Source organism: Alexandromys fortis, unplaced genomic scaffold, assembly GCF_014885135.2.
Source record: "Alexandromys fortis isolate MF-2015 unplaced genomic scaffold, M_Fortis_MF-2015_v1.1 scaffold_183, whole genome shotgun sequence".
NCBI lineage: Eukaryota > Metazoa > Chordata > Mammalia > Rodentia > Cricetidae > Alexandromys > Alexandromys fortis.
The window spans coordinates 763861-782043 of NW_026068079.1; the positions used below are offsets into that span (position 1 = coordinate 763861).

The 18183-nt window shown below is 41.9% G+C and overlaps 1 protein-coding gene across 1 annotated transcript in view; it reads right to left on the bottom strand.

Annotated features, from left to right (window-relative positions):
• Pappa (pappalysin 1) overlaps positions 1 to 18183 on the bottom strand; it is a 235453-nt gene that overhangs the window by 17856 nt on the left and 199414 nt on the right. Inside the window, exons 19-21 of the mRNA XM_050121835.1 lie at positions 16642 to 16751; positions 7724 to 7795; positions 3198 to 3296 (exon numbers count right to left, since the gene is read on the bottom strand). Coding sequence (XP_049977792.1) covers positions 3198 to 3296; positions 7724 to 7795; positions 16642 to 16751 — 281 coding nt within the window. The remainder of the gene's footprint in view (positions 1 to 3197; positions 3297 to 7723; positions 7796 to 16641; positions 16752 to 18183) is intronic.

Below are 18183 nucleotides of genomic sequence, written 5' to 3' on the forward strand. Positions count from 1 at the left end.
TTTAAAAAAAATCTAAAAAAAAAAAAAAAGAAGATGACCATACAATCCACTGCTTTATCCAGAAGGGTGGAGCAGCACAAAGTAGATGTTAATGGAAAATTCCCAGACTACATTTATATTGTAGGTGGACAAGAAAGGAAATGAGAGAAGAAAAGACCAGGAAATATATTCAAGATCACCACAGAGCTGCTTAGGACTCCTTAGTGAAGAAACACTGCCTAAGTAAGGAAGGGCTCAGCAGTCTGAAGTTATTGCAGAAGCACTCAACTCAGGAACACCGAGCCCAATAATGACTGACAGTCACACGTGTACACACACACACACACACACACACACACACACACACACACACTGGAAATAAGCTACTGTAACAACTTGGAATCTGCATCTGAACTTTGGTCACATTATTTCATCTCCCCACAAAATGGTCTGTTAAAAAAGTAATATACTTAGGAAGGCTCCTAAGTAAACTTAGTTTTTTTTTAATATTTTAGTTTATAAATTACAGTAGTATAAAAAATATTATAATCAGAGGCACTTTCTGACCAATTTGTGAGGTCACACAGGGCTGAAATTCTACAGAAACTTCTATTTGAAATCAAAATGACTTCCTCCACTCATCTTCAACACAACAGAGTACTCTGATGGAAGAAAATATGAATTACAATAGATTATATACATTGGGAAGCAGCTATCAAGAACATTAAAAATGCTTATACCTTCAACCTTAGGAATAATTTTGTAAAGTAACAATAAGAGTTCTGAAAGTACATATGTGTACAAAAAAAAACTTGAAAGTTCAAGACGAGAGTTAAAATAGGTGGTTACGTAGCACAGATGCTGTGCATCACAACCGACTATAAACAATAACAGCAAACAACGACCTGAAGTGGTAGGTCATTTACATGTATAAATATTCTTGCGCTAAGTCAACAGACGTTAGATCCCAAACTGGGAGTGCACTGGCTTATAGATGAGCATAGATTTAAATTTACAAAATACATAAAAGAAAACACACCAAAATGGGAATGTTATTTTTTTTTTTCAGTGGTATAACCACTGGCACGTTGCCTTTGCTCTAGGAAATAACCCCCACCTAAGTTCAGGCAGGAAACCCTGATTAAATCGGTGGGTCAGACACAAAAAGGGGGCAAGACATTAGAATCTGGACCAGTTCAGAAGGAGATTTTCAATGGGCGAGGAAGGTGTGAGAGGAGAATGACGAATAAAAGTTATTAGAATAATTATAAAAATGAAACAGTCAAACAAAAATTATTCAAGATAAAAAGCAACCATGATTTTCTTCAGGCTGGAAGAGAATATGTATGTTCTTCCTTTTCTTTCTTTCTAGATTTCCCAAAGAATAAAATATATATTGTTTCATTTTTAGGATAAAGTTTGTTAACAGGAAATTGATTGTATTCTCTTATATTAAGCATAAAATATGTACTTTAGTAAAAGTACAAAACCAAAACCACAATAGGTCAGGCATTTTGTGAAAATACTGTCAACTCGGGGCTGACTGGACTCCAGAAAATCTATTAGCACTCTTATGTGTCAGCCGTTAACAGTTCTTTGATTTGACTGTGTGCCCATTCACCCCTGCAACATGAGGCAAGCATGCTTCTTAAAGCAGCTAACTTTCTTTTTTTTAATTTATATATTTATTTATTAAATATTTCTGTCTCTTCCCCACCGCCGCCTCCCATTTCCCTCCCCCTCCCCCAATCAAGTCCCCCTCCCTCATCAGCCCAAAAAGCAATCAGGGTTCCCTGCCCTGTGGGAAGTCCAAGGACTAACCACCTCCATCCAGGTCTAGTAAGGTGAGCATCCAAACTGCCTAGGCTCCCACAAAGCTAGTACGTGCAGTAGGATCAAAAACCCATTGCCATTGTTCTTGGGGTCTCAGTAGTCCTCCTTGTCCACTATGTTCAGAGAGACTGGTTTTAACCCAGGCTTTTTCAGACCCAGGCCAGCTGGCCTTGGTGAGTTCCCCATAGAACATCCCCATTGGAGCAGAAGGAGAGAGAGCATGAGCAAGGAACTCAGGACCGCGAGGGGTGCACCCACACACTGAGCAGCTAACTTTCTTAAGGACATTGCGGTATCAGAGGGTTTAGGTTGGGAGCCAGGCAACTTGTGTCATTTCCTCTGCTGTGTGGCACAAAGCATCCCTCCTCTGGTCGAAGTGTCCCGTTAGTGGAACGAAAAGGCTGTGTGGATAATCGTCAAACACTCAGCCGTCACTAAGATTGTTTTCTTTTCCTCTACTAGTAGCTCAGACTCCAGTTCTTTTTAATGAAATATTTGAGCAAATCATCTCTGACATTGAAAGACCTTTTGCATCAGAGGGAAGAAAGCTGCAAACAATGAGGTGTTTCCTATGGCACATTTACCTTTTGAATGCTTTTCATGGAAGGGTGCCCGGATTTCTTACCTCACTCTTAACTGGAGTCCCAAATTCTAGTCTTAGCTCTTTTCAGGAAGCTAGAAGAGGTAACGACTCTTTGAGGTGGCTGATGAATATCTCACTCCAATGCTCCTATTTTGCTACAAATATTTGAACCATTGTGGAATGTGTGTGTGTGTGTGTGTGTGTGTGTGTGTGTGTGTTGTAATGCCAAAGGAACAAAATGACACCAGCATAAACCCTCTCCACACACATAGACTAGGCCCTCATACACCTCCAATCCCACAGGTAAAAAAACCATAAATACTTAATAGAGAGTTCCGAGGTTGCTGATGTCCTAGGAGGCAGTGTCCTGTGCTTTCTTTCCCTCTACTTTGGATGTATCTCTCTAGGATTTGTAAGCTTGTCTCTTGTTTCGAACACTCTTGCCCTTAGCACCTCCTTTCTCCTTTCCTTGCTGTTGTGGCATAGCTACTCCTCACTATGCAAGGTCTTCTCTGCCCAGGCTCCTCGCTCCAGTCTGTTCATAAAGTGCACATGGCTCTTTTATGCATCTGCTTCTACATGAAACACTACCCTTTGAAGAGTACCTCTGCAAAGACCATCCAGCATCCAGACAATGACAGTAGCTTCACTCTTAACTAAAGGAATAAAAGCTAGAGTAACGGGAAGCCTGAAGATGGACGCTAAGCAAGTCACAGAGGCAAGGCATCACGGCCGGAGAAGAGACTTTGGTCAGCAGGCTAGAGGCACAAAGCTGGCGGGAACGAGGCTAATGTTGGCATACCTTTTTGGTCTTGACTGTGGAAGTGCAACAGTCCCCACCATCATAGTTGCAGAAGGCTCGATTGTTGATGGCATCACAATAATTGTCTCCCATGAATGGCTATAAAGGGAAGAGAAGCAGGAATTGAACAAAGCTTTGTTATTGTCTGACATAAAAGGGGACTGCCCTCTGACCTTCGCTGAGGCCTCTTTGATTGCCTGGCAGTTTCTCTTCTTACAAATCAGCATTAGCCAATTTGACTGTCAACCCCCAAATCCCCTTTGGGTACATTTTTATGGCCACATTTTCCCTGCTGGAGTATGATTATACTGAGAAGCATATTTTGTTTGCTGTAGTATGAAAATTAAAGCATAAAATATACCCCTTCTTTCTTTCTAAAATAGAAGGTACAATTTACTTCAAGACATGATAAAATAATTTGCATTTCTGGCTTTATATTTCTTTAATTTAGTATATTGTGTACACACAAATTAGGAATCTGGGTGTAAACTTTCAGAATTGCAAATATAAAAATTACAGATTATTAGGGATTAGGATGGAGAATGTGTGTATTCTAACAGGAACACAGATAAACTCAGTGTCTGAAGCCTTGGCAGGACTCTTTTTACTCTTTCTCTAAACATATGAGGTCAGCATGATTATTCTCTCTTCGTAGGCCCACACCTGGAGAGTAAGGGTAACAAAATGACTTGGTCAAAAATCATACTGGCAAGAAATGAAAAAAAAAAGTTGTAATCTAAACTCATTTGCTGCTGTGTTTCCCCAGTTCCCCTATCCATTCTATGATGTTCCGGTTCACATTAATTTATTTTCTTCAATGAGTTCTATAAACCTTGTGCTATTCCAAAAATGAGGGAAAACAGAATAAAATTGCTGCTAATCTGAATCCTGGGGATCTGAGGAAATTCCAGGAGTCTCTTTGATGACACCAATGGAGGGCCACTCCAGTTTTTAATATGGTATGTTGTGTGTCTCTAATATTAGGAAACATGAGCACTGTTCGTCTGTTTCTCCAAATTTCCTCAAAAGCTTTTTAAAGGCACTGGTGTGGGAAGGACGTCATCTTTTGTCCAAATCTCATCCCAGCACACTGTCTATGAGTCACCTGCTACCACCGTTCCTTGTAACTTGCTGACTCTAAGGAGACCCAAGTTCACAAGGAGTCTAAGCTGTGTTGCATGACTGGCTTTTGTATCCATACAGCCTTTGTGTCTGCCATTCTTCATGACAAATTAGGGTACAGAGAAAGGGGGAAAGGGAGGGAGGGAGGGAGGGAGGGAGGGAGGGAGGGAGGGAGGGAGGGAGGGAGGGAGGGAGGGAGGGAGGGANGGGAGGAAGAAAGAGGAAGAGAGAGAGAGGTGGGGCTGCAAATTGAGGGATGAGTCTGTCATTAAGTTCTATGGTCAGCACATTGCTACAGTTATATTCAACAGCAGAGCCTAAGCCCTTTCCATTTGAGTTCTTCCTCATATGTGTGTACAGATTTGTGAAGGTGAATCATAGTCCCTTCCTGAGAAAACTGTGTTGGAAAAGGAGTAGTTGGCTTTTTCCATGTGGTCTCTTCCTGAGCGGTCATTTCCTGTAGCTATAATAGTTAATCTATCAAGCCATCCATCCATCCATCCATCCATTCACTCTTCCATCTATCTATCTACTCTATCCATCTAGATTTTATCTATGAAAGAAAAGGTCTTTAATCAAATAGTCACTCGGTGCTATTATAGTAACTAAAGTATTTGATCCTGTCTAAGATAAAAAGGTCCTGGAAACAATGACATTGAAGACATTTAAGTGGAGATCACAGTCATAAATAGGAGTTACTAGGTGGGGTTAGAGGGAAAATTTTAGGGATGGAAGACAGCATGGAAAACCTTGCTGTGTAGAGATTTATCATATGTCCAGTTAATACTCTGAATAATAGGGCATTCAGACAAACAAAATCCATCCTTTTTGATATAGCTCAAAAATTATCTTAACTCAAATTTAAACTATTTCTAGTGACCCCTGAATGCTCTATGCTTCCACAGCTCTTATTCTCATTTTAAATACAGTATGGTTCATAATCTTAGACTTCCATCTTTGCCTTCTGTTATCACTATAAGTTTTCCACATACTAGATGTATATCTTTTGGTTTTGTGCCGTGAATTTCCTATGAAGATGTCTTGCAACTTATGCAAATATTTATCAACAATATAGTCAGCAAATATTTAGTAAAATGATTAATGGGTGGCTATATGAGGGTCAAAAGATGTTATAGGTGACTGTAACAGGTGACACAGCTGCTATGTTAACTGGCACAAAACTATGTATACCCAGAACTTTAGATAGTGACTGACCACATAATGAGCATATAATTGGCTGGGACATAGTTGTGAACAGAAAGATGGGACTTGGACGTCCTTTTTAGAAAACGTATTGATTTCCTTTGGACACTTGGAGATTGATAGCTCATTCCTGGTCCCAGCATTTATTTTCCTTCTGAGCATCCTTCTATCTCCTGATAAGACACAGATACTAAACAAAGAAGAGCAGATGAGGATGAGAGGTACCTGCAGGGGTAAAAGTGATAAGCATCACTGTCAGGGTTCAATGCTCGGCAGGGACAGAGGGTCTCTCGGCTTCAATGCTGAGTCAAAGGAGGAATCAAATTCTGCTGTCACACTGAATGGCCAGACTGCCAGCTCAGCAAAGTGAATACTCAGGTAACTCAAGATGCCTTTTCCCAAAACACAGCACCGATCCACCAGAAATGGACAGAAGCAAACAGTGGCAAGACCATGGCCATATTTTGCTATTCTAACTGAAGCTAGAAAGAATGAGAGTCCTTAAAGGCTACCATGCTGCCTGTTCTGAGACAATACACTAACTACAGTGAAAGAAATGCAAGACCCTATTACTTTATGGCACTTATAGGAAGCGGTTTTGAGCTGGTAATAGACAAAAGAGAAGAAAAAACCTGCAGATTGGCAATCCAAAAATCTGGACTCATGTTTTGACTCATTGGCTATTATTCTGTACAGAGTACCCCAACCCTTTCTGACCCTAATTTCCTGTTCATACTGTAATCAGGTTGAACTAGGCCATGTTAGGAGCATCCTAAGTCTGGGAATTCCATCAATTCTCCAGAAGAAAATTGCCCGAATCTCTTTCCCCATCCTTTAAAAATGATTGGGTTTAGATGACCTTTTTATGTAGGGCATTTCTAGTTCACACAATTTTTTAAGGACATGAATGAGGTCCTCTACCACAGTCTCTTTGGTGGACTGTTGAGACTAAAGAGCTTTGATACCTATCTGGAAGTGGTTGTAAGTCTCTTTCTCAACTCCATCTGAGAAGAATAGGGGCACATATTTCTTTCTATGCATTTGTAGGGACACTGTGTTGCATCCTTTCAAGAAGTGACAAGGACTGAAGAAGAGAAATGGCTCTGGTTTCTGTGAAAACTTTTCCTTGAGAAAGCAGCTGTATCCCAAGAGCCTACCTATTGACTCCATCCCTAAAGTGTTGCTAATAGACAGAGAGAGAGCTTTCCATCATTCCAAGCCCAGGGAACGGGTTAATTGGGAAGTCAACAACTTTCAGGGTCAGAAAGGATCTTCCACTTAAATTCAATGTTTCAGTCAAAATGGTTCAGATTAGTGCTGGGACTGAAGAAACAGCAAATAACCAAGATGTGAGAGACAGACAGAATTCTTCTACAAGTAATGGTCACCAGTAAAATGGAAATTAAAAGAAAAATTACCTCATGCAGTACTATAAAGGCTCAATGTTCTATTGCTATTAAAATAGCTGCTATGTTATTTATGTACATAAATATGACTTATGCTGCCTTATATTCATGTATTGTGTTGCCATGTATACAGATATGCATAAGGAGGAGGGAAACATGCATATGTTTGCATGTGTGTGTTTGCCTTGATGTAGATGTCAGGTGGTTTCTTAAATTCTTCTCTATCTTATTTGTTGAGCCAGGATCTCTTACTACACATGAAGCTCACTGTACTGTGTGACTGGGATGGCTGGCTATGGAGCTGTGAGGATGTGGTTGGCTCTACTCCCTCAAGCTCACTGTACCGTGTGGCTGGCTGGCTGGTTCAGAGTTTTGAGACTGCTACTGCTCTACCTCGTGATGCTGAGATTATAAGTATACGCCATAATGTCTGCTTTTCCCAGTGTGAGTGCTGGATGTGGACTCAAGTCCACGTGCTTGCACAGCAATCATGTCTCTGAGCATCTTCTTAAACCCTGTGTTCCAATAACATTAGGGTACAGGATTTTCAGAAAGAAACTCCTGGCTCAAACTCTCGGCGCTGTTTTATCCCGACTTTCTTCTTGTTTCCAGTATGTTTCTATCTCCCTGTGGATTCTGTCATCTGTAGAATATGATGACACTTCTGCGTCAGCAGTAACAATCATATTAATGCATTATGCGGTGCTTAGTAGGTCTAGTAAACCATATATATCCATCAAAAGCAAATGTCGGAAGTATTTGTTTGAAGTGGAGAGATCTCTTTCTGTCACTTACCTCACAGCCTTTGACACAGTGGATCAGAGCAGGGTGGGGATACCACTGGAGACCAGCAGTGCAGACGATCCTCTGCAGAGAGATGGAGAGACAGGGATCAGGTGGGTTTGGGCTGGGGAGGGAATCAACGTTTGCTGGCACCACATTAAATCACCTCACCTCTTTTGGACTATCCAAGTCCTGACCTCACCCTGGTATTTACCTGAAGAAGTTGCCCAGGAACTTGCAATAACAGGGGCCTGAAGATTGAAATAATACTTGTGTTCATTGTATGTGTCATGGTTCTTTATTTCCCTGGCAGGAATAATGGCTGAGGAGAAGCAGAATTGTGAAGAAGGCAAGAGCAGAAAAACCTTTTTTTTCTTTGTAGCTATATAGAGTAGAAAGATGTGTGAAAAGTATGGAATCAAGTTCCTCCCAGTAGAAGCTCCCTCTGAAAGTCCAAGTGGAGGATCATTTCGATCAGATCACTGTAGAACCCCACTGAGGGAAGACTCCTCAGCCCTGTACTGCATTTATTAAATCAGAGTCTCTGAAGGCAGAGACTGTGCCCCTGCATCTGAAGAGCAAGTGTCTGCACTGCTGATGCACACTCCAGTCTGAGAGCAGTGGGGCTGCTGAAGGAATGGGCTAGCCTCTGGAACGGAGGGAGCTTTCGGAAAGAAAAGGCCTTCTTGCCAGCATGTTCTGCCAATGTCGCATGAGCCTACTGACAACTCCCTGACGCTGTACACTCTTGTTTTCTAGAGAATTGGTTCTTCGTTACTAAAATACTTTTTGTGGATGCTCTAAACATCTCCCTTCTTTTGTAGTTTTTCTCATAACCACCACAGCAGAACACACATACACACGCACACATGCACACACACACACACACACAGTACTCTTTTAGTACTAATAGTTACAATGATGATAATAACAGCAAAGATATATTGAGTGCATTCTTTATGTACTGCTGTGTTTATTTATGCTAATTGCTAGCATGCTGTGAGGTAGGCATTCATCTTGGGTCATCGTAGTATAAACTCCCTAAGCTCCATAGCTGTTAAGTGAACAAGCCAGGATTTGAAAACCAACTGTCCCAAAAAGGATTAAAGTTAACTTATTACATAAAATCCAAGGTGACAATACTTCTTAACATTGATAAACAATGAAAGATAAACAAAACCAAGAAGGTGACATGGTTTGGAGACTAGAATAATCATCAAACTCCTAAAGACTCCTTTTAGACTTTCCACAGAGGCCTTTCTCTTCATTCTGAATTACAATTGTTTCTTTATGAAAGTGAAATAGCATATGCTTGGGTATGCAGCAAGAGGTAGCTATGTCACGGCCAGTCGTGGAGGTCTGGAAGTATATGTATGGGCAGGGATTGCTCTGCTGGCTGAGTGCCAGTTGATTAATTTAATTAAGAAACAGTCACATGAGTCAGAGAGTGGGAAATGCATGTGACCATCCTATCCTCTCCCTGAGGGCAGACTTCTTCAGGAGCCAAAGTGTAATTAGTTTCTTGGCAAGCTTCTGACAGAAAAAAATCACATGACCCCAGCCTAAGACTAAGAAGGGTGACTTTTTTCTCCATTCGGCTGTGTTTCAGCTTCATGGGTTGGATCTCCTTGCCTGAGACAGTGCCTGGAACTCATAGAATATTCAACAAATAGATTTTTTAATGAAGGAAAGGATCCATTTCAAAGTAGAAATCATTTTATTCAATGGACAATATGTTCTCCACATACCTTCCTTACTTCTTGAGTGTATGAAGAATACTAGAGGTTTTAATAATCACAGTGTCTAGCTAGACTGAGCTATAGCCCCATGATGTCTCTATTGATAAGTGAAGTCATAGGATTTCACAACACCCACCCTCTTTTCTAAGAAAGAATCTTGTTACATAGCCCAGGCTGACTTAATTTCGAGGTACTCTTGCCTCAACTTCCAGAGTGTTGGTGTTCCTCCTGCACTACCAGGGCAAGCACGGAATTTGAAGTAGAACATGTATGCCACTATCTTAATTTGAGCTGCTTATAAAATTTTGCTATGAAGTGGGGTACTATGTATATGAAATGGGTCCTTGAAAAATCCCATGCTCACTATAATGACAGATTAAGATGGACAAATACTAAGAATGGTTTCTAGGACAAAGCACTAACTTCCGGAGAGTGGTTCTAGGTCTCAGGTGCCTCTGTCTGTGTCAGAGGCAAGTAGAGAGTCCATCTAAAGGAGAGCACTGGAAGGGATGTCAGGGCTCTCCACTGCTTCTGAGTCATGGGGCCAAAGTGGGCAAGCCAACATGCTTTCCTTCTCTGAGGAAGTTTACAAGGACAGTCTTCTCTGAAGCCAAAAGTTTGTTGACATCCCAAACCTGGGGTATTGGAGAGTATTTAGTAAAGGTTGAAGAAAACAGCAAGGAAATCCACCAGGCACTTAATACCTGTGCTGCTCTTGCTTATTTGAGAGCTAATTTAGTCCTCCTATAAAAGTGTGTGTTGGTGTGACTGTACAAGGTTCTCTCCACTAGGGTTTATCTGATGTGTGCTCAGAGAAAGAACCTTTGTACTATCTGCACTTTCCAAGCTTTTGAACTTTCCACTGCCACTCAAGGCTGCATACCCACCTGTTTGCCACAGGTCCATTCTTATGTGTGCCAATGAGACCAAGAACGAAGACTGGCAGAGAGAGCAAAAGCAGAGGGCAAGCTGTGTGCACCATGAATGGGGAGAACCTGCGAGGGACCTCAAATGCCAGCCTTGGCTTTTCAACATCAGTGAGACATCCGACCCAACTAGAGTCTTTCATATCAGTTCTTATAAGAGGGCTTTCATTCTCTGCTTTGGGGTGGGCAAAGATTGAACTTTCTTATCTTCATGAATGAAATTACCTTCATCACAAATCAACAAGACGAGAAGTGCAACCAACAAAAGCTTCTGGGTTTAATTCTTGCTAAGCAGCTTATGTGGTTTTAAAACAGGGTTGATTCATGAATGATCTGACATATCAATGAGCTATTCATTGGCAAGTTAATTATTTATTGGACTATTGGGAAGTAGTGAAAACTTTGGAGGCAAGTCCTGATTTGAGGAAGTAGAGGCTAGGGCATGACTTCAAAGGGTCTTTATTTTGTCCCCGCATCCTCCCCCCTTCATTTCCCTCTACCCCCTGTGTGATCAGGAAAAAAGTTTTGAGACATCAGATATCCTCATCATGATATATATATATTAAAGCATGATGTATATAATACAGTATGTATGTGTATGTGTATATACATAGCATAACACAGAGGGTTCAGAAGGTCTTTAGTCAAGTTAGTCAGGTTTCCATGGACTGAAGCCTTCAAATCTATGGGCATAAGTAAATATTTCCCCCTGTAAGTTTTTCACAGTGACAAAAAGTGAATAATACATCTGTCCATTATCACTAGCAATCAGTATTCACCCTCACAGCATCACTACCACCACCACCACCATCATAATCACCACAAAAATATTAGTGGAGTCACTAAGAACTCATTCACCACCACCATCACCATCAGCCTTGTTCTCAGAACAAAACCCTCTCCTAAGTAAAAACTCTCCAAGCACTGCGCCCACAATATCTCACTGATACATCACAAATCTGAGAAAGCTATTATTCTGACTCTAGAAGCTGAGACAATTTGAAATTAAATTGTTCAAATCACATACATATGCAGCTTCCATCAACAAGTAAATCTACTTCTGTCTTATACCAAGGGCTAGACTTCAAATTCTCCACTCTTAAAAGTTTCTTAACTCTTAAAATTATAACAATAAAGTATCTTCCTCTTTTGACTGAGGAGAAGACCCAAGGTTTGGAAAAGTGGAAAGGCTGTGAGGCAAGTGTAGGAGGAGCAGAGTGTTCCAAAGATAAAGGCCAGAAACCAAAGACAACAACAACAACAACAACAAAAGCAGAACCAAGGACATGTGCGAAAGACCCTTACAAGGTCTTCCTCATCTCAGGGCCAAGATCTTTCTCCTGGATTCCTTCTCAGACAACTTCTCCTGTTTCCTTGATTTGCAGGACCTTCCAGGAGTGAATCTTATCAACTAGTGCTATTGTTTACATCTTTTGTTGTCAAACACTGTGTTCATCTGTATCCCTAAAGTTTAAAGAATACATGCAATCGGAAACACAAGACTGACACATATTAAATGTCCAAAGGAATAAACCATCAGTCTTATGAATGGATATGTGAATGAGGCAATGAGTAAATGGAAAGTCAAGAGAGGGTGGATGCCTTTCTCCTTGTATGGCTTCCCATTCAGGGATCTTAGTATTTTCATCTTTGTATCAGATAGGCTAAACTTACTAATCACCTCTGACTTTAAGACCCAGGCAGGGTTTCCCACCATGCTTCTTTCATTCTTAGAGGAAATAAATTCTGTATCCTTTGTCTACATGAATTACATAGTTTTATTTTCAGATGTACACCTTGGATGTGCTTCAGAATGGAACTACTGTAGCTAATCCAACCACATAGCTTACATAAGTTGGGCAATGGCAATGTTTCTGACTATAAACTCAACCTGTAAGATAATGACAACATTTACCTTACTGGGGTATAATGGAGACAAATGATGTAGATGATAGTACAATAACAAACTGCATAATATTATACTTAGTCCATAAATGGTCATTTTTCTTTCCTTAGTTTCCTTCCTTTTCTTTTTTCTACTCCTTTCTTTCTTCTCTCCACTCCTTTTCTGGAAATAATTGTAAAGGCCAAAGGCTCAGTCACCTGGCGTGATTAGACACTTGTGAGAACAGGAGATACATCATTGATTATGTAACATTCCTGGGAGCCCTAGAAAGAGGTGGTGTACACCAGAGACCCTTGTCAAGATGGAATGGGGAAGAATCTTCCATAATTCTAGATAAATGGTTGTAGGCCAGCAGCTTCCAGCTGCACAAGCCATAGAAATGCTTCTGTTGGCATACTAGTACTTTAGAAAGTATAAATTAGTTGCCAATATTCAAAACAAAGAGGGGGAATATTTCAACCTTAACAAAACTCCAGATTTATTACGCACACACACATAAAAATGTGGCCACATGATGCCATATTTACACATTGCTGTGTTTGGCTAGAATCAACCCCAATGTGGGAAAAGTTTTTAAAAACAATGTCAGTGGGGCATGGGAGGAGGCTAGTTGGATAATTACAGGGCAACATGCTTGCTGTAAGAAACTGACAACCCAAGTTCGATCTTCAAAGTCTGTATTAAGGTGGAAGGAGAGAACAGAGTTCACAACACTGTTTTTTGACTTTCACAAACACATGTTGACACATGCCACACACATACATCATACAAATTTTTATGATGACAATGATGTTTTTCATACTTCCTCTAATTACTAGCATTTCCTACAGCAAATCCAATGCTAAGCTAGACGCATTTCCATCTATCATTGACTGTGAATCACCTCACTTTTTCAATTAGAGGAAGAGTCTGCCAGACTTCTGTCTCTGAAGAGTCTATGGTATTTGTGACAAGGGTTATTGAAATGGAAAAGAGCTCTAAAAGAAGAAAATCATAGTCCTGTTCTTCATAGAAGTTAAAATATGCTCATGTATGGAAATCATAAGACTATGATTCCAATTAAGTTTAAAGATAAGTACCACTAATGAATACTGATAGATACTTAAACGCTCCTTGTCTTGGTGTCTAGAGACATTACTTTGCCAGGGGAACTGATGGTCTCATGGCTATCTGAAAAGTTTCATATTTTGATATAGTAGTGGTTTCATGAACTTAACAAGCCTTGTGCTTGATAGAAACATCCGACTTCACATCAAGAAAAACGAAGGAACTTTCACTGCACTAAGTTTTCGTCTATGTTGGGCAGGTACACGAGTATCTGTTCCATTTTTTGCAATCTTTTAAGTCTCTGAACTGTCTAGTAAACAGTCCCGATTTCAAAATTAATATGCTTCTGTGTGTAAAATAACATAGATAACAATACATTCACCTAGCACCCCTATTCATCCCACCTACCTGGTTCTATGTGGTTTTGAACTTTGAGCACATGACCAATGCCTAGATCTCATTTCAATAATAGGAAAATTGTAGCCTAGAAAAACAATAACATTTGTCCCAGAACATGAGACAGAAGGGTAAGGTACCAAGTTTTATTAGTTGTTTTTCTCCTGTCTGTGACAAGATGCCTAACTGAAGTAAGCTTAAGGGACTATTTACTGTTTACTATTGCACACGGGATGCAAGAGATGCAGAGGATCACAAGTGCTTGTGTCTTTTCAACTTGGTAGTCAGGGATGGGCACTGAGAAACCTTGACATCCTACAAAAACGTGTTTACACCGGAGATATTTGGTAAATGCCAAATATCAGAGCTCATTTGTCTCTGGGTGCATGAGTGTACACATGCCTACAAACCTTCTTATTAAGGGTTGGCTAGCACATCCCTTGCAGGAAATCAATAAACCCCTTGCCTTTGTTGTTATTCTATATTCCACAGGGGCTGCAGGAGTGGTTAAATAAATTGGGTGAGGGCCTTCTCTGAGATTTAATTTTCTCCCCCGAAACAACAGAAGTCTAAATCCATATACTTCATAGGGATGCATATGAATGAGCGGGGTGGGAGGTTGTGAGTGAGTATATGCAGTAGAGGATGGGAATGCATACATGGGGACACAGCAGGTATGCATCAAATGTCAGCTCTGGTCTGTCATACTCTTGCCCTAAAGCAAAGGTGGCTTAGCAGGAGCAGAGCGACATTTTTCACCATCGTCCTCACTTTGGAGAATGGAGTCATTTCTTAGAAGAGCCACCCAAAGCCTCCCTGGGCCTGAAAATGCCTGCACCAGTCTTCTTTCTGAAACTTTCACTGCTCAGGGCCCAGGAACAGCAGAGGCCAGCTTTGCTGGCTGATTCCTGAAAGCCATCAATCTATGCCCTTCGCCCCCTCCCTTTCCCTGCATTTTTTTTCTTCATGTATAATGAGGCCTCCAGAGACTGACGGACGTCTGAAACTCATTACGGCTCTCTTGGTAGTCCAGCATCAATAAAAGAAGGCAAACCAGGGGAGAGGGTGGAACTGTGACCAGCAAGCTGGTGGGCAACTCAAGGAGGGGCAGTTACTGAGCTTCCAAATCCCAGGATTTACTTTAGTATGAATTACAACTCAACTGAACGCTTTAGTGCCAAGATTTCAGAGAGGAAAAGATAGGAGCTGAGCCAAGCCAAGAAGACCTTTGGTATTAACGTGGCAGGGAAGTCTCTAGTATGGGGTGATGCTCCTCTGTTTAAAGGGGGCATGTGGGAGGTAGTAGAGGGGAAGAGGTGAGAGATGCTACCAATCTGAAGTCCTAAATGGTAGGTCATGCTTCCTTGCTATGTGACTTTGAACTGTTTCTCAGACTACAATCCTGTTTCTCGAGCCTAGACTCAGGGGTTTAGGCTGACTGGGAAGTCTTACATGCAAACAGGCTCTATGACTAATGCTGCCTGTGTTCAGCTAAGTCATGCACACTGGGGCATTAGGGAGAATCCCTTTATTGATTTGGCTAAGAATGGGTAATATGGCAGAGGAGGAGCCTAAGATTAAGGAATAAGAAAATGAGAATTAAGGAATAAGAAAATGTGAGAGAGAGAGAGAGACTGGGGTGAGGCAAGCGTAGGAGGAAAGGCTGAACCTGATGAAAGAGATGGCAAAAGAGATAGAAACAGTGTTTAAAAGCAGAAACTGGATTAAAGGAAACCAAATGGTAAAGATGAAAGTAAAGGCAGAGAAGGGAGGAGCAGAGAAAGAGGCAGGGGAAAGAGGGAAGGTGGACACTGGCACTTGGCACCGGAGGGGTTGGGCCGAGTCCCCATGCCTAGAATGCTGAGTAAGCCCTTGAAGAAACTATCCCCTCAGCTCATTTAAGAAACAGTACACCTTGTATCAGGTTCTACCAAGCTATCTGGATCTCCATCTGCAGGAGGCAGACAGGCAGCGGCTCCCAGAATCCCAGGCAGCAAGGCTACTGGATAGAGATACAGCTGAGACTTCCCTGCCCACCCTCTGCTCCTGTTTCCCCATTTGCTTCTTCAAGATGAAGAGTCAGTGCTCAAATGGACCCATGAAAACCTCCAAACTGTGCTCTCTTGGAATATGAGAGTGGGGTCCCAAATTATCCTTGCAGCCCTCAACTGGTCAGGTCACATGAAAAACCAATGGCTACCCTCAAGGTCAACTTGACAGTGATACCACTCAGGGACATCTACTATCATCTGGCCACAAGCCAGACTCCCCGTCCCAGTATCATGGGAAGCTTAGAGTAGCATCAGGTCTGATCTATCTGGGACACCTGAGATAGCAGTATCCATGAGTACAGACTATGGGCTAAGGTTCAAGTCATGCTGCATGCAGAGCTCCAGGTGCCTGAATACTGTGTGCACTCCATAAACATCAGGCAGCGTTAGTTCACTGTCCTGAATATCCCATTTTTATTGCATTCCACCGAGGAAATAACGCATGGAGAAAGATGGAAGAGACTGAGGGAGCATAAAGTACAATTACATGGAAGGTGCTAGAGATGAAAAAGAGCCCTGTCCTGCGGAGTATGGGCTATACAGGCAGACACTAGACACTAGGCTGGGACCCAGCTCTGTGCCCTCAACCTATGTGTGCTGGCCTCATTTTCCCCACTACTATTCTAGGCACTTGTTGAAGAAAACTTGAAGAGAAAAAAAATACAAGGTTTTTAGGAAAGAAACTGATGAGGTGTACTAAAAAATTATAGAGTGAAAAACTGTTGTGAACAAGTCCCCCATAAAATAGATGTGATTGAATGAGGTCCAATCCACAGAGGATGGACTTGAGTGGAGCCAAGCCACAGAGCTCAGCAATGGCGGTTCCTTTTTCCTTAGCCTCAAGCAGGTGGCCCTAGTCACTCACCTCTACTCGTGGGGGGTTCATCCAGTGGGGAATGTCACGCGCCGTCACATTCACTGGCAGGATGATGGACTCACTGTTGTGATCCAGGCACGAGGTGGCACACTCTGACCCTGAGAGGAAGCACAAGGTAAAGTAATGGCTAAGCCATATCTCCAAACACCGGTGGCCAACATGCCCAGGGCAGAGACTGCTTTTTGCAACTCCATTTTTCCAACATTCAATACCTCTTCCAGCCACATTGTCAATCTCTTTACCACCTGACATTTTGATGCATAGAACTGACCTGTACTTAATACTATCTTCCCTATCTCCCTGAGTTGTCCCAAATTTTCTTTCTATGACTAAATCCTATCAGCTTGTCAAGACCCAACTCAAATGCCCCATGCCGTCTACCATCACTCTGGTAAAGCACACTCTGACGAATGCCTACTACACTGAATAACACTGCTGGGCACTGGTGATCTCACCCCAGTGTTGCTCCCTGCTGTGTTAGTGGTACCCTAGGAAAGATACGCCACTATTGGCTCATCTCTGAGCATAGCCCCGCGTGCAGCACTGAGAAAGTTCTGTGAATCTGACCTAGAGAGAACTGAAAGATGCAGCTGCATGGTCTTACACCCCATGCTTCTCCTGGTGAATGTTTAGCCCTGTCCACTCCGCATCTTTCCACTTTCCTTCTACCAGCAAGCCACTAATGATGCCCAGACCTTAGCACGAGTGCCACTTGCTCAAAGACAATCAAGCCATTCACAGGCTCTCAGTGGTATTTGCTCTCTTACCACCTACCATTTGCCTAGTGATTGCATTATCAGTGGCTTTTTTTCTTCTTAGATTGTCACTCAGTAAGGGCATCCCTGCCCTTGTTCCCCCTTCTATCTATGTCTGGAGCCTGTAACTTTACATAGCAGACTGTAGGCAATCAAGGAATAAGTTGTGTGAACTTAGTGAAAGAAACCATGAAGAAATGATTGCATCAACTAGCAAGGAGAAGATTGAGTGAACACATGGGGAAAATGATGGGTGAAGGAGTGACAGACATGGTGAGGAATAGGCAGGTGTTGAGCACCTTATGATGGAGGAAACGAGGCAGACTAGATGAGGGAGTGTGCGAAGGATGATCCAGACAGGTGACAAGATAATGAGGGAATCAAGCCAGAAGTCGGCCATTTACAGCCACAGTAGGCTTTAGTGTGGAGGTTTCTAAAGACTTTCTGGCTAGAGATGCTTGAGTTGGCTATAATTTGCCCCATCAGTCTCTGCTTTACCTCCATACACTCTGAGGTCTCCTAAAAATTAAGCCTGTTTCATGGAATGTCCCCTTGACTCCAGCCAGTTAGAATTTGACCAGGTCCAAAGAGGTCATTCTTCTGCCATGGTGTTCAAATTTTGAATACCACTCCATGTGGAAAGAGTGAGCCAAATCTTTCTAGTAAGAATCCTTTCCAAATAGCTGTTCTAAACATCCATTTAGAGATACATCTATGTATACACACACGTGCACACATCACACACACACACACACACACACACACACACACACAG